Source organism: Corvus cornix, chromosome 1A, assembly GCF_000738735.6.
Source record: "Corvus cornix cornix isolate S_Up_H32 chromosome 1A, ASM73873v5, whole genome shotgun sequence".
NCBI lineage: Eukaryota > Metazoa > Chordata > Aves > Passeriformes > Corvidae > Corvus > Corvus cornix.
Window position 1 is genome coordinate 71,848,462 of NC_047057.1, and position 17,486 is coordinate 71,865,947.

At 46.2% G+C, this 17,486-nt stretch overlaps 1 protein-coding gene across 1 annotated transcript in view; it reads right to left on the minus strand.

The window, feature by feature from the left end:
• The window catches only part of LOC104692291 (cat eye syndrome critical region protein 2), a 100,998-nt gene that overhangs the window by 40,781 nt on the left and 42,731 nt on the right, over nucleotides 1–17,486 (minus strand). Inside the window, 1 exon segment of the mRNA XM_039571042.1 lies at nucleotides 10,384–10,478. Within this exon segment, the coding sequence (XP_039426976.1) occupies nucleotides 10,384–10,478 (95 nt within the window).

Consider the following 17,486-nt stretch of genomic DNA (forward strand, 5'->3'; position numbering starts at 1 on the left):
CACAATCTCCATCAAGGGATGACTTGTGCTCTCAGTACATGCAGGGTTCTGGACAGAGAAGCAGAAACTCCACCCCCCACTACTGATGCTGCAATTTGAGTGAAAACTGGTAAGGACGAATCAATGAGTTGGATAACTGGATTAAAACAGGAAAAGTCATTCTGCTAAAAGATTCAGAAACATCATTATGTTGAGCAAAAAGTATTGCTACATGTATTTGTGAAAACATGAATTAATGTAGCATTAGATGAACAGAAAGGATTATTTACCTTGAATGAATAGAAAGAGAAGGTAATTTCAGACAGTATTAAAAACTGTCTTGTCCCTTAATTACACCTGCATAAATACAATAAATTAAGAGTGATGATGCTATTTTCCATGAGCATTGTTGTTTTTGACTCAGGGTGAGCACGTTCACACCAAAGGTGTGTTTAAACACACCTGCCCGGCTTTGCTGACACACTAACCCCACAGATACTCTGTACTTCACAGTTTATTCCATTTTACCTTTAGGGTACTGCCCTGAATGCATTAGTCAAAGGGTGCAGTAACAAATCAATTGCATTCAGTGTGATATACAGCCCATGAAAGCAGCTAGGGCAGCTTTAAACTCCAAAAGCAAAACAGCTCTGTAATCAGTCACTGACATGCATTTTCAACCATCATGTTGGAACTTGCACTACAGCTCCAGCATGGAGGAAGGCCTGAAAATAGAGACCTCAGTTCCCTGGGATATGGCTGAAATGGTAAAATACTGTGTGCCTGGAAATAGATAGGAACTTCCAGAAAACTCCCGGTGAGAAGGTTGGTCAGACATCCTGCCTGTCTGAATGGGAAGGAAACTTCAGTGTCTGTCAAGAAGTAAGAGCTTCCTGCTTCTTTAGTGGGGTTGCACTGAACAGTTCAGCAGCCAAAGAGGAGACAAGCTGAGTGTCCCCAGAAGGGTCAGCTACTCTTTTGCTGCCTCGAGGAATCAATCTGTTGAGCCAAGGGAGCCCAAGAAAGAGGCAATATCAGTTTCTAAAGCTTTACCCAGCAAGGGAGGCACGCAGGTACTAGATTAGGGTGGTACCACTGCTGATGCCATCAAATTTTATGTCTGAGGTGCAAAGGGCCAAGGAGAGAAGTTATCTCACGCCATCACCTATGATAAATTAACAATAGAACTGAAAATGCCTATTACACCTAAAAAGCTTTGCCACATGATTCTGCAAGAACACACAAGGGAGATGTCTAAGTGTAGGCCATCTCTCGCCATGTGATAACATTGATCTTGGCTGGGGAAGAGCAGGGAAAATGGCTTTCATTAAGCAATGAATTCCCTGGCATGCCAGTGAATAGGCTTGGAGAGCTGAGGAGAGCTGGAGCCCAACACTTCCTTATCCAGCAAGATCTCTCACTGCAGCCAGACTGGGAATATGAATTTTTCCCTCAGAGCACGTTCAGAACAAGAGACAAGAATCTCCTGAGACCCCGAAGTGCAGAGAACTCTGTCATGTTCAAAACCAGAAAGTGAGTGACTGAGACCAGTGGCCAAGGCAGAATAGCAGGAGGTGGAAACGAGGTCCTGAGTCCCAGAGCCAACACCAGGCTGTGTGCTTAAGGCACAGGACATACACTGGTACCAAAGGATGGGAAGATAATTGCAAAGAGAGGTTTTCATGACAGGTCAGCAGTACTGGTGCACAAGACAGAGGTGCAGAGTAAGACTGAAGGAAGAATGGACTGACCTGCAGACCTCAGCTGGTCCCCTGGTGAAATTTAAGATCACCAAGAGAAGATTAAGCCACGCTGATGCCAAACTGGAGATTTTACAGGCACATCAGCACGCTGGATGACAGACTTAACGCCATCAGTAAATTATGCCACTTTTTGGATGCAACAGAAAAACAAAGAACCTGGGTTCTCCACAGAGCAATACAGTAAGTCCAAGACACAGCAGCTCCTAGGGTCAGTTTTAGAGCTCAAAAAGCAATTCCTGGGCCTGAACACAAAACCATCGGACCTGGACATTTCTGCAAACAATTTAGCAAAGCAAGATATCTTTCTCCCCAACAGACAGATAGGAAGCCAGATTTTTTGTCAGCCTTGTGAAGAAAGTCAAAGGCAGGAGTGTCCCTTGGCAGTGTGAAATGCTGAATCTGAAAGGCCCTGGTCAGCAGGTGGACATCCTCCAGTCTCCACATGGATGGATGCCTCCCAGCACCTCTCAGGAATTCGGAGTGCTGCATTCTTTTCCTATTTCTTCCCCAAGGCTTATCAGACACTGAGGATGGGAATAGCTCACAGGCAAAACGATCACACAGCCAGGACGGCGTTTAAAGCCTGGGGGCTTCTGCATTGCTTCTGTGTCAAGTACCTTCGGCTTTGAATAACAAAAGGCAATCTCTTGAAGGATCAAAACAGAAAACAAAAAGAACCAGTGTTAGAACTATTAACTAACCCAAGAACTAGTTACAGGTTGTTTGATGGAAAAAAAAGAGAGGGAGAGATCTGAGTGCTCAAAAAGGAATGAACAAGTTCCTTTGGGGAAGACAGCTGGGGGGGATTTGGGTAACATTGTCGAGGGACGAGAGGCATGGCAAGATGCAGGCTGCTGGCTACTGCTTTGAGGGGCTCTGCTGAGGCAGACTTCGGTTCCTGCAGGATGGGTACACAGCCAGCACATACTGACCTGACCTGGAAAAGTGCAGGGAGGGATGCTGGTGGCCACACAGACAAATGGCTGCTGCACTCCCCGTTCTTGCCACGCGCTGCTTCCTGTGCACACTTGTGACTTTTAAAGCATGGATTTTTCCCCCTTGTTTAGTGTCCTGTTCTGTGTGACCTCAACAGCCAACCACACAAGGTATGTCCCAACAAGAAGCCACTCTGGACATGATGAAACGAAGATCAAGCCATAGTAGTCTCTGTCTCAGGAGGGATGAACACAGTCTTCTGGATGGTCCAGAATAAAGGAATGTACCCGCAGCCCAAATTTCACCTTGTGACTGAACAGCAAGGGCTTTGGTTTTTCTGCAATGATAATTCACTTCTCCCATCAATGACCTTCACCTGCATCTAGCCAGGCTTCAATAGGTACTTGCCAATTTTAATCCACAGGCCTCTTTCTTTCTACTACCGTTATTTGATTCTTTTTGAGGAGAAGCAGATCAACCCTTGGGAGCCGGAGCTGATTAACTTACAAAAGACCCAAATACATCTCCTATATTCTGAAGGAGCAAATAGGAATGGGGCTTACCGTGCTCCACATTCAGACTGGAAGAGGATCATTACTTACTATTCATTCCTGGATCCTTGAAGAACAAGTGAAGCCAGCTTAATGCTGCATTGTTCATTCCTAGTGCCCATCAACAGAAAGCATGCTCCCAATTCATTGCCACAAGGAAAGACAAGAGTGTTGCTGTGCCATAAGCACTTCTGATTGTTTGGGGGCCGCAGAGAGGACCTTAGGGTATTGCAGTGATGATGAACACTGTGGGGAAGAAGCTGGAGTTATTGTCTTGATGATGATGGGGAAATAGGACACATGCCGTATATTACAGCACAAATCCATATGAAACAAGCCCTTATGTGCCTTGCTACTCATAGAAAAATACACTTAATGTCAGAGAAAAGAGTCCCCTGTGAGGCACAAAATACCTAGCGTGGAGTTGCCTTGAAGCAAATAAGCTTAGCAAATTTATTTCTTAGAACCAGCCCCACACATTATAAGTTTCTGGAGACCACAGATAAACCCAAGTTTTCACAGATGAATAGGTCCTAAAGAATCACTTTTGGGATTTGTTTCAGAACAGATCTTTCATCCTCTTTTCTCTGAAGTTGAAACCACAACGACTACACTGGTTGAGCCAAAAAGAAACTGGAAGGCTGGAAGGTAAAATGGGAGGAAAAGTAAAAGCATAGGTGACTTAGAAGAGAGACTGACATGACACACCACATTATCACAGTGGCCTAGCAGCTGTTCATCAAGTCCACTGAGGCTGAAAGGCTCCAAAAAAATGACTTCAGATCTTCTCCAATATTCACCCTTGGACTAAACATTGGTTTCTGAGCTTGGATGAGGTGCTGGGAAGGGGCCTGCGAAACCAACTGTGCTGGAACAAAAATCCTGCACCAGTGTTTTGGAGCATCACAAGTCTCAAAAGTAAGGGCAAAGGTTTCACATCGGGTGAACTTCCACACCCCATCTGTCTCTCTCCACAATTCTTTGCCTTCTTCCTTGAAAGGAGAAGATATTTTCACTTGCCTTCTCAGTTTCTGTTTTCATCATTGCTTTCTTCCTCCTCTCCAGAGTACTTGGTTTGCAACATCAAGAACTTATAAATACAGCTGCCGCTTTCATATTTCATGCTCTGACATTGGCATGATGACATCACTGCAGTCACCAAGACCCTTTGCTGACTGTTCTCTATTCCTCCTTTGAAGTTTAGCCACCTATTCCTCCCTGTCAGTGTTTTGCATAACTCCCTCTCCCCAGCAATCCAATCTGTTTGTCTGTCATCCATCTGCCCTGACAATAACAGCACAGCTTTTCCTCTTTTTCTTCCACCGTTTTCAGTCCTTATTCTCCACCACATCTATGGAATAGCACTTCCAGAACATGCTACCAACTCTTCTTCAAATTCTTCTTTAAAGATTCATTTTATCCATCTGAGAATCAAAGACATTTACTTAGCTTTAGTTATATTTCAACTCTATAATTTTATTCCACTGCGCTTCTCATTAATCTCTGAATGACCGTGTTATTTTACTGCTGTAATCTCATCCTTCCTTTCCCAACACCTGCCAGCTGCTTCATTTTCACTTTTTACCCTTTAAAAGGCTCACCTTGCATAGCTTGGCTATTATTATAATAAATATTAAAATTAGATTCAAGATGAGCAATGTAGCCACTTCATCTCCCCTGCCCCCTCACGGTATCTCCTGTGCCGATGATACCGGGTTGATTCCAGAGGCCATCCACCAATATCCATGATGTATGCAAGGCAGCACTTGTTAAAAGTCAGACTGTAAATAATGCTGATCTTGTTGATATTCACTTGGCATTCATGAATATGATTCTGAGTTACTGAGGTGCTTTGTGGCTGGGCCATGGAAGCAGTTGTTATAACCAAGGTCACTGGCTCAACTGCAAGAGCCCGGCTGTTAAAACTCTTTCCAAAGGAGGTGGGCATGAGGTCTGCTGTGACTGAGCCTAGGCTGGCTGCCCCAGAGGTTATGGCATGGACTGAAATGGTGAATTCATTCAGACCAGTGTTAGTAGCCTGGCTTAGCTATTCCCACAGCCTAGTTCACACAGTATCCACGAGACTGAAATCTTGGCACTGGTTTGCCAGCTATTCCTGTTGACCTGCCACTTTATCCCCTAGACCAGACTGACAAACAGCACTTCTGGAAGGACACAGCTCATGTAGGCACATGCACAAGGGTGATTTCAAGATGTTAAGCATTTTACTGAGGTCTCTTTTACCACAGTATGAGAGCTGGGGTAACCCCCAAAGTACCTGTAAGGACACAGTCCACTCGGAATAAAGGACAAGGATGGACAAAACAACAAAGCAGAAGGAAGAAGCAAAATACCCAGAGCTATTAAACAGAGTCCCCAGAAACAGGCATTGTGCCTCAGTAGGTTGAAAGATTTCATATTGTCTCTCTCTCCTTCTGATGAAAGCTCAAACAAGTGATTATGGAACGAGTGTTAGAAAATACACAGAACACCCAGTACTCTTGACTGGCAGCTCAACAAGTAGGAAATGCAGATCTTCAGATGCCATACTGTGAGTGCTTCCCAATGCCACCACTAAGGATAGGAAAGAAATAATTAAGACAACTGTGGGGAAGGGAAGAGGAGTTAAGGAATATCCTCTTATTATCCCCATTAGAACAAACCAGGTGCAAACTACAAGTCAAAGACTCCCAGGAGAGTTTACGGATCCCAAAAGAGCTTAAGGTGGGTGCAAAACCCATGATCCGCTTGGGAAGAAAAAAATTCCAATGCATTAGGGAAGAAAAAACAAGAAAAAAACAACTGAGGCTCCTAAGGAAGCAAATCCCCTCTGGAGCCACAGAAGTCAGTTAGAGAGTTTTCAGCCACAGTGATGGAGCAATCTCCTGAGGTGTAAAAAAAGAAAAGAATCTCATGGGGCATAGGAAAAAAAAAGGCAAGAGATAATGTTTTTCTTCCTCCTCACCTCGTGGCCTTTGTGCCTGTTGAAAAAATAAAACATAAGAGAAAGCAGCTAAGATGCTTTTTGAGACAAAGTAGCAGCACACAAAATGCCTCCCAATAAGAAATACGATAAAGTTACTGAAACATTTTATGCCATCATATTAAAAAAACAGCAAAAGTGCAATAACAGAACATTGAAGAATGAGTTTCACCCAAAGAAAAGCTGAACAGCAGGAGCTTTTCTAGAATATTTTAGTTTACTGTAGACATCCATGCCACACCATCACTTCTTACTTAAAAACAGCTGCAGAAGGCTCCTGCTGCGGCCGCTGCCGTTAGCTGAAGCTCTGATCTTCCTGTCTTCATACAAGTCATCAAGTCACATTTCCTGCTGGAATTAAAGTGGCAGCCCCTAGGGACTATGCAGCTACCCAATTTATATCAGAGAAAATCTGAAGCAAGCACCAGGATTTTTTCAAACTGCTTAATTTTTATTTTTTTTTTTTTTGTAACCCCAAATTCTAATAAGAGTTTTTCCAGGCATTTGCCTTTTGAAGCAATTAAAAGAAAACATGGACATTCTAAAACCTGTGCAAAAAAGCTGGGAGCAGGAAAAACCTGTGGGCAATCTCACTGGCATCAAACCAAGGCATGCCTGAGGTACCTATTGCACCCATAGTAGTTACATACAGATGGTACAGATGGTCTATGCAGACTATGAGGGGTATTTATAAAACAACAAAAGCTGCAGATCATGACACACAAGTGTTTTGGCTCAGTAAAAAGAGGAGAGCAACGGGGAAACTGTCCTGGCCAAGTGCTCAAACCACCCGGTACCAGGCAAGGACAACTACAGGGTCATTGCTAAAGATGCAGAAGTGCAGGCAACTGGTTTTTGTTCTGTACTTCTACAGTATTTCACACAGCAAGAATAAGGTCAATGGAGTGTTCCTAACAGCTATGATAGGTTATGACAAATAAGAGTTTGGAGAAGATCACGTAGCATCCCATTAAGTAGTCTCTGTAGTTAAACACAGATATCCATAACTCAAAGAAAGTCTTACGTTACCAGACATTCAACACTCCTTAGCCATCAAGCAAGGGTAAAAAGCAGTCTCCCTTTTGTATGTGATTCTTTTTTTTTTTCCAAAACGTTTGTCATAAATAATATCAAAACCAAGGCAAAGTTGCTCTACTTCAAAACCAAGGATCATAGAACCCTACAAAAGTATTAATCTCTTTTTTTTTTCAAAGAATGGAAAGCAAATCAAACTAGAGCATGTTAAATTGAGCATTAGAAGGGCTCTCAGCCACTTCCAAAATTACTTGAGAGCACATTATAATTAGGAAAGGTATGTGACAGTTTTATACCCCTCTATGATGCATGATTAAAGCCAGGCAGCCCAGCTCTGCCACAAGTCCTGCATGCCGTCAAAACAGATGTGACAAGAACTGCAAGCTGCTCCCAGCCAGACTGTGAGAAAGCAGAGGCAGATAACATTTTGGCCATCAAAGATGTAAGACCCGATACAAAACTAATTAAACCTCAAAACCCCTCAGAGAGGTAGGCAAACTGAGGTTTTAGGAAGCATCCTGTGCTTCAGCCGCAGTGCCCCAGCCTGAGAACAAGCATGAGAACAAGCTCCTGCCTTTCTCTCCGAGGTGCAGCAGGGAACAAAAGTGTACAGCCTCGATGTTAACAGCTCCCAGCCTCAGCACGACTGGAGAGATGCTGCAGGAACAGCACCAGGATGATCTGTGACACTGCTGATTTTTCCCACCCAAGACAGATAGCTCTTATCTGCCTGCAACAGAGAAGTAGGGAGTCCTGGGCCACTGTGAAAAGCCCTCTAAACTCCACACAAATTCTGCCTCTTACATTTGCAGGTCTTTGTCTGCTGAGCACTCAAAAAATTGATTAGAGGCTCAGCTCCTTACCACTAACTGCAGAAAAACAAGGTACAGCAGTGAAGCTGTGCACCGGCCAAGACCTATGCCTCTTGAACTGGGGTTAGAGGGGAAAAAGGTGTTGGAAAGCAACATGTAAGGAACCTGAAGAATTTCAGGCTTTTGGATGAATATTCCACAGTTGGTTTTAAGTGTAAAACAGTGTGGCAAGTTTGTTTCTGAGAAGTATATCCAAGCCATCATGTTTATTCTTATTTACCTACATATTTTCATATTTAGACTACATCTTAATGCTTGCTTCTTCCTTCGTGACATCCCTCTGCACACAGCACCTTTCCCTGTGTTTCCAGGTAGCCTCCCCCACTGCTTCCTCTGCAGTGCTTCAGAGCTCATCTCTCTGACATCCCAGCAGCTTCAGGCAGTTTTCCTGATATATTCCCTAAGCCATTCCCACTGCACTGCTCCTGTTGTGCCCTCTTCCCCATCTCCTCCACCTCGTTATCCCCATGGCCACGAGGTAATAACCCCCTTCTGCAGGAGGCGCTGCAGAAATGGTGCCGCTGGTTTCTCCTTCAGGGACCTCACGCTTTCCCCAGCACGACTGTTTGGGTGAGATGTAAGTTCTCACAATTTCACTAAGTGGCTTCACGCTCCTGTGTTTCCCAGGGCACCTCTGGTGTGTGGAGGGACACACAGCTGCCTGTGGTACCTGCCTGTGCTGCATGTGCACCCTGGCCAGGCTGCCAGAGCCATCCTCGGGTTACCAGCTCTTCCCCCTGTGACAGCATTACCTCCTCACAGATTCTGCATCTCAAAGATACTCAAAGCTGTACTTGCACAGGCACAAGCCTGGACCTACATGCAGTGCTGAACAACTACACACTGTTCAGCTGCCACGTATGTGTGACCTTCCCCAGACAGACAGACGGACAGACAACTTGCCAGTGCCCAGCGACTCACCCATGATTCATCCCTGAATTCTCTTAGTTAAAAGAGTTGCAAATGGGGAGGCAATTACACAATGCAATCACTAAGTGGACACTCTCAGATCTGGAGAGTTTTGGAGAACCTCACAATGTGGAATTCATTAATTTTATCAAAGAGAAATCTGCTGCTGCTGCTACAAGGGTGAGCTGGTTCAGGTGGGCAAAACACTTAAGCCACTACTTTCTGATGGCGTTGGTATGAAGAAATAAACTTGCTGCATGTACAAACAGGTATATATTGCTCTGTGGCTATTTTGATGAAGAGGATACACATGACTGCCGTTCCTTTACAATCAATCTTCTCAGCACATCAGTTTCGTTTGGAGGCAGTAAATGCAGTGCAGCTGCCTGCTTCAGGTCCTGATACCCACTGATGCTGAATGTCTATGCAGCAATGCAAGAGAACTTAATTAAGTGGCGTGTATATACACATAAACTATATAAATTTTGTTGAACTTAATCAGTTTATTAGAAATAGAGCTTTCAATGCAAGCACCTATGGCTATGCCTATGCACCAGCCTAAGCCTCTCCACAACAGGGGGATCTTAGGGAGCAGGATTACTTCCAAGCAACTGCATGTGTTGCCAAGCCGTCTTTGTCCCCACAATTATGCTTTGCTATTAACATGATTCACAAAAGAACAAATCAAATACACTGCATCAAGCCTTCGCTATCACTGGAAGCACATTTTGCTGTGCGAGCGGCAGTCCTCTAAAGAGCGATGTCCTGCAGATGTCTCCATTTGGGAGGCTGCTTTAGTGGACACTAACAAAGTGTCTCTGGATGTCAAAACTTCAAGAGAGCATGTCAAATCACTTTCTAACATCCTGCAGCTGAAGCGATTCCAATACTCCTTTTATTTCTAAGAAAATAATCATAGCTGTCCCTTTGTAAAGCAACGGGATCTTTCATGCAAGTGAGGTGTGTGCAGAGCAGCAAGTTTTATGCTATGCAATACATATAAATGTTGAAAACATATGTGATGATTTAATATCACTAATTTGATCAAGCAGAGTGCAGAGCACAACAGCAGACGTGAACGTTCACTGTGTGCACTAGTGCTACGGCAGAGCATCAAACACAGTTTTGCACAGCATCCGAACAAAGGAGTTTGCTTAACGGGTCTGTACAATTAAAAGCCTACATCTCGACCCAAGAGAACTGGAATTCCCTTCCACTCGGTGAAGCATCTGGCCTGATTGCTGGTGGCTGCTGATCACTGCCATGTCATCACTCTAAAGCCGTGAAACATCCCCGCCACCGTGTTAATTAGCTCCCCGTGCAAAGTGCTTAAGCCATAGAGCGAGGTTACTCACGTGATGTCTCTGCGCTGATAGCAACCTTGAAGAAGGCAAGCGATCAGGTCGCTGATAAACTCCACATCATCCCTGTGAAGAGCAGCTTCCAGTTCCTAGTGAGCAGAAAGGAGAGAGAAAAAAAAAATCCAACCATTAAACTAATTCCTTAGCTTTTCCTGCTAGCTCCAAAAGGACCCAAACAGCCTCACGTATGTGTACAGCAGCAGAGCACACACGGGGTAAACTGACCTTCCTCATCATTAAAAATACTGCTTCTACCACCTCTTCATTGCAAGAGTTTATGGGAAGACCTTGAAAGGCTTTTACTGAATGTCAGTCTCCAGGCAGAAGACAAATGCTTATGTCTGGATGCAGAAAAATAGGGTTCAGTGAGGTTGAGATCCACTACAGCCTAATAAGAAAGGCACGATTTCTCCCATGTTCACCTGATGGACAGGAATCAACACTTTCATTCTCCTGCTTTACTTCCACTCACTAAGGCTGGTGAGCTCAGTTTAAAAGATGTGCTCGGAAAGCAGGGCCCTAAAAGCCACTTATGCCCAGAAATAGCAGTTTCAGATGGATTGCCAGAAATGGCTGAAAGCCAGCAAGCAAATGCCTCAAACAAATGCAGGCATTTTGATTACTTAACTTATTTCTCATTGGGTTACTTTTTTTTCCAACTCTAGTAAGAGAGAAAGAAAGGATGGAGGGATGTCAGATTTCGTGACCCAAGATCTCAATCCTCAATGGAGGGTAGCACAGCTTATTTCAGCAGAGTGGAGTTCACAACGATGTGAGGCAAAAACTGATCCACAAAAAGGATAAACTCCTGCAAGTTATTATGAATTTTGCACATATTGTGAGAAATATCTTTTTTTCAGCTAGCTGTTTTGAGCTTTATTCTCCAAATATTATTTGGTTAATTACAGTTTTATTTGTATGCCAGAAAATTATTCACAGTAAGAAAAATCCACTTTCTATAAGACTTATCATCACTAGCATACAGCACTTAACAAGATTTAATATGGATAAACAATATAGGCATAAGAAGCTATTCTTTTTGGGTCTCAGAGTAAATAATGGATTGAATACAAATTCCTACTTGAATGTTACTCAACAGACTGTTACACAAATAGCTAAGCTAATGGCTACAGAATAAAGGTTAATGGCCAGAGAATAAAGGATAAATGTTTTGGCACTTACCCAATAAAGAAGAGAAAGTGCTTTTTTATTAGACCGCAGTAACTGCAGTAATAAAATTATTGATAACAGATTGCAGCTTAAACGCCGCTTGTAGTTTTTTATTGGAAATGTATTAATGGCATATTTTCATTATCAACACTGCTCTTATTTACCTCCTGTGCAACATCCAAAGTGCTTCAGGAGAGGAAGCCTGACACCTGCCCTGTGAAGAATGTACTAAACACATCTATTACGTGTGGAAACTGGAGGTAAGGAAAGGGCAGTGTGCAGCCAAAGCCTGATGCAGCGCCCCTGCCACAGAGCTAGGGAAAGAACCAGGAATCTCTGTTCTCTGCCTCTAGGTGAGCACCCTGCTTAATGACTAGTTAATACAAAAAACTACAGTTGCTGCTTGCCATCCCTTGGAGAGAGTGATATTATTGTTGTATAAATAGTAATCACGCTATATAAATAGTAATTACTGAGTGAATTCACTTGGAATCACGGAATGTCCCAAGTTGGAAGGGACCCACAAGGACTGAGTCCAGCTCCTGGCCCTGGCCCTACTTACCACTTGATAAGTGGTTGGTGTTTTAGAGGTGTTGACTTACTTTATTTGTAGAATATTTTTGTGGACATATGCCTTCCATAAATACCCCTGGGGGAGAGGGGAGGAGGGAGCACCTAAAGTATGTGATACTCTAAACCATCCCAGGTATGTTACCACATTACCACAATAAACTTGCAGCTTGTGAAAATGACATGTTAGAACCCAGAATGATGGGCAGGGGGAAAGTCAGCCTCCAGGATGCCTCCCTGCATTCAGCCTCTCCCTCATCCACATACACTTGTGCATTAAAGCTGTCAGTCAGCAGTCTGCCCCTGCCAGGATGTGACAGCCTTTTGTATGAAGGAATATTTAAACTGCTTCCCGTGAGCCCTTTCAGCCTGCTGTTTGACTAACACTCCTTAAGCAGTGGCCACAACTGCCTCAGATAGCCCCTATCTGCTGCCATTGTTTTCCAGGCCCCAGAGTGACCTTTACATTTCTGGAGTTGGCAGGTCACCCCAGGAGCAGGGGGACATTCCTGGGGCACTGGGCAAGATGCCATCTCCTGGGCAGGGACTAAAACACCTGGCTGGGTTGTTCCCCCCCCCCTTCTGCTGCTTTCTCTGTCCCAGATGGATGCTCCTTGTCCTTGTCCTCAAGGCAGGGGTAGCACCAATCTGGGGACCCGACCCAGACCCAGATGGATCTCACATCCACTGTTTGAAGAGGGCTCTGGGCATGCAGGCCAATGTGGGGCAGGGTGCAAGGTTCCAGTGCCACACTGGGGTAAGGGGCTCTGGAACAAGCCAAGATTAATCAGCACACACATAACATGGGGCTAATGAAGGTCCATCCCTGGCAGGCGTGAAGCTGTTGGTGCTTCTGTAGAAAGACTCTTGCACCGTGCTCCCCAATGCCATGGGTGCTTCCTGGAGCCCATCCTGATCCTCTGGTCCCTGCCAACAGTAATGCTCAGCACCAGAATGCTACAGCAAAGGCACAGTCCAAGTATTACCATGATAATTTGCCTTGGAGAAAAGATATTGACATTGTCCTGTAAAGTTTATGTCTACATTTTTGCTATTGCTGCTTGCGACAGAAGGGTAAGAGCGGTGAGAGGAACCTGATGGATGAACACAGGGCTTGAACAATGAACCCAGGGTTGGGTCCATCAGCCCTGTTTCACTGAATGTCATAATTTTCTATTCCATGGGATTCTCTGGCTTCCTGTCCCAAAGCACCTAAATCCTAGACTCTTCCCACACACCCAGAGTGCTGTGGGAATGACAGACACACCACGAAGATGTGATGCAAATCTTAACATCTCAGGAACAGGAACAAAGAGTTAGCATCCCCTCAGGTTTTCACCTAATGCTTCAGCTCCCATTTTGCAGGAGGATTTTTCCAGCCCTCTCCTCCAACAAGGGACAGCTAGCAAAGCAGCACGGTGCTCGAGCAGCACATCTGAACAGAGGGAGGGCTGAAGTGATGCCAGAGACTCTCGGGAAAAAGAGGCCACTAAAACCCCCCTGGTCCTAAGGGCAAACTCTGCCCCAGTCACCCATCCCCACACTCCTCCAGCCTGGCCAGGAGGAGCGGCTCAGCTTCCTCCCCGCCACCATCCTCCCCACGCCTCCAATCCTTTTGTTTTTCCCCTTTTCTCTTTGAGCACTGAGCTGTGAGCACAGAAATCTGAACCTTGCCAAAACGCTTTGGGGACAGCACAGAAAGGAAACAGAAGAGGCAGCAAATCAGCAGAGGAAAAGGGGGGGACACACATCTCCTCCTCCTCCTCTAGCTGGAGAGAGCAACAGACAGGAGAAAAGCAGGATTCTCCCCCTCTCCAGCTGGCGTCACACCTCATTAGGGAAAAGCCTGTTTAACGTCTTTCCCTCCCCCCAGCCCGGTACTAAATCCCCCCTGAGTCAGGCAAGGACTGTTGGGAAGAGGCAGTTGCCAGAGCAAGGGTGGGAGCAAGGGTGGCCACCTCTCCCAGGAGAGGCACTGGCCCAAAGCTAGGGTTAGCGGGGGCGGGCGAGAGCACCAACACCGTCCCTCCCCACTCCCTGGGAAAGCGGGCCGGGACAGAAGGGCCGGTACCCCAGTCCTGCTGCCGGCCCCACACCCGGCTCCCGGGCAGGTACGGCTAACCCCACCGGCTGGGGGCCTGAAACAAACGGTGCTTTGGATGCCTTTTTGCTATCTGCCCAGATTTTTGAGAGGGAGGACGGTCAACTTTCCTGAGAAATGTAAACAAATGAGTCCACAACAGCGACACCACTGTCACCAAGCCAGCGTGGGGTGATGGCGGGGCTGCTGCACGCGCTGCTTTTTGAGCAGTGGAAAGCAGCCAGCAGCCTCCAGCTCCTGCTCCAGCAAGCTGTCTGCACAGAGGGCAGCCTCACAAAGCCTGGGGCCTTCATTTCGGAACCCAGGCTCCTCCAAACCTGCAAGAGCCCAGTGTGAGCCAGCTGGGTGCTGAGGGATAGGACTACAGTTTAGAGGTTTCTTTTGTGCTGGAGCTGAATCATCTATAACTGAATCTGATGGACATAACCAGTTTAAGCACAGCTAAGCCTTCTCCAAGTTAGCCACCAGTTTAAAAACCCCAATCCCTTCAGCTCTATTTCCATACTGCTGCCGTTATCAGCTTTCCATTGCAATGCTCCAAAGTGACTCAACAGGCTTTTGCAGAGGCTTTAGGAGATCACCAAAAGCTACCACAGGGACCTGCTGAGCCAGCCCCAACCCATGCTCTGAAATTTCAATGCTGTCACTGAGTCAAGTCAGGATGTTCATTTTCCCTCGCAGATAACTAATGACGACGGGCATCCGGGCAAAAGTTTGGCAAACTCGTGCCAAAGGGTACTGGGATTGGGTAGGAAGATGGAAAGTCAGCTGCAGGCCTGAAATGCTTCCAAGAAGCACGATGTATCCCTGCTTGTGTGAAGCCAGCCTGTGTACTTCACATCCCTGAGTAGGAGCTCCTGCTGTCCTCCCCACCAAAGAGCCTGCTGTCCCTGATGATGCTGAGACTTGGGAAGCGACCACTCCTCCTCCCAACACATCCCAGAGAGGAAAGGGCAGCAACCTCCTTTTGTCCACATCACACTCCCAGCCAATTCGCAACAGCAGCAGCAGCAGCAGCAGCAGCAGCAGGCCATTGCAATGAATAGCAGCGCTCCCTGGACACGCTCTTGGAGCTGAGGTGGCAGGATCAGCTACACCACGAGCCAGCTGCTCTGGCAACCCCCACGGCTCAGTCTGTTGGTCTGTCAGTGTGCTCAGCCCCTAGGACCCACCCAGCACCCAGCATGCTGCCTGCAGCCCAGTGCCACGTTCTCCCTGCTTGGGATCCCTGCTGTCATATGGAAATAGTTTCCAAAACATGAAGCCCACTGAGAGTGCTGTGTTCTGCATGACAAGCCGGGAGGGCACTACAGGGCATTAGGGGTGTTCCTAGGGCCATGGTACCCTACAAGGGCAAACAGCAGTGGGTTTAGCTGGCTGCCATAAATTCAGAAAGAAGTTAAGGCTCTTGGTCCTGATGCAGTCTCCCAGACATGCCATCTTAATTTTAAGTGGCTAGTTGGAAACACTATGTGTTATCCAAGTCTGCAGCTGGATGCACCTCTCCCAGCTTCCCCACAGTCCTGCAGGAGCCTGCATGCTGCCCTCTCTCTATGATCCTCCAGGGCTTTAAGGTTTCCTAAGATAAAAGGATTCCCAACTTCTCCACTCTGCCTTTCCACAGCAAGGAAAATGGGTGCTAAATACCCTCCCTGTGCTCCTGGCAGTGGGGATGAAGGAAACATCATCATCTTCACCTCACCCTCGGGACCACGAGCTCAGAGGGAGCCAAGCTGGCCCTCACCAGTAGGTTTGGGGTGTGAGGTGAAGAGGTTAACAACACTCGTCAGCACAGTGACGCCAGCTCCTCTCTGAGGCTCCGTTCTGGTGTGTGCGAGGTCAAGGGATGAAGAGCAAATACCTGAGGGAGGAGAAAAGCTATCCTGTCAGAAGGGGACTATCATCTGGGGAGGGGGACAAAGCAAGGGCAGCAAAGGTATTCCCTTTTCCTGTTTCTTCGGGTTCCCCCTTAATGTCTGTCAGTGCCTTGAGATGTCCACCTTCCTCGACTTTCTGAGTGCAGACTTTGAAGGCTATTTCAAACATGTTGTAAATAGGAGCATAATGTTACTCCAGGGCTGGGCAGGGTGTGAGATGACAGCTTTGTATGAGGGAGATTGGCTATAAACAGAAAGCCAGGGAGAATGTGTCGTTTTGCCCCCACATCATGGCTGTTTGCAAAGAACAAATCCCACGTGCTCCCCGCCGGTGCCAGCAGCACAAGGGGTAACGTCAGCCACCCTCTCCTCCAGCAGCTCCCTCCAGCTATGAAAGGAGATGCAACAAACACTGAATTCTGCTCAGTTCAGCCCAAGTACGTTTGCAAATGCAAATTGTTTGCCATGCCCATGGACATTTTGGTCAGGCTAGAATTTTCCAGGCTTGTTTTATAGGCAAACTTACATTTTGTCTTCCTTTACCCCCTCTGTCAGAATGCTTAAAACTCTGAGACCACCGTGCTCTCTACCTACCACCTATCCCACTTACTGAAACAGCTGGAATTCTCCATCCACATTAACCTGCTGCCTGATCTCTCCCCTGGGACAGGGACCCTCCCCTATTTGCACAGCACGCCGCTCCTTGCTCTCCGAGTGGAATTTTTCACTGCTGTGTCATACAAACAAAAATGAGCAGCTCACGCTGGGTGGCTAAACTGTACTGAAAAGAGATTTCAGACTGATCAATCCAGTCTCCCTCATGCCCCATAGCCATGTACCAGTGCTAATAAAGCTTTCTTCTCCTCCTAGCTCATCTTGGCTGCAGTGCAAGCGATCTGTCACAAGAACTACATTGTTACAAATGTATGCATTGTCAGCACTTTAAAGATGTAAAAACTGCTACTCATTCCATTCCTTCTCCCTGGCAAAGAACCTTTTCAGATGGACAGGGCGCATCCGGAGCTCTGAAGTAACAAGTGATTAGTTTCTGTTTAGTAGCTACATATTAGTACTTCATGCCTCTAGAGCAGCTGCCCTCCCAGAGCATCAAAGCGCTTAACTTTTACTAAGCCCTGTAGAACCTGTGAAGAAAGGGGAGGCACACCCCCACATGCAGAGCAATTTTACAGACAGCCCAACTAACACAAGCCCCAGCATCCACACCATGGGCATGCTTCACTCCTCGCTGGGGCTAAGAGAGAAGCTGTAAGGCTTGACACTTGATGCCACTGCAATTATCTCTCTTTTTCCGCGGTTTTATGAGCAGCCAAAGCCTTTGGAGATCGTGCTATTTCCCTCCAAAGGATAATTTCTCCCTT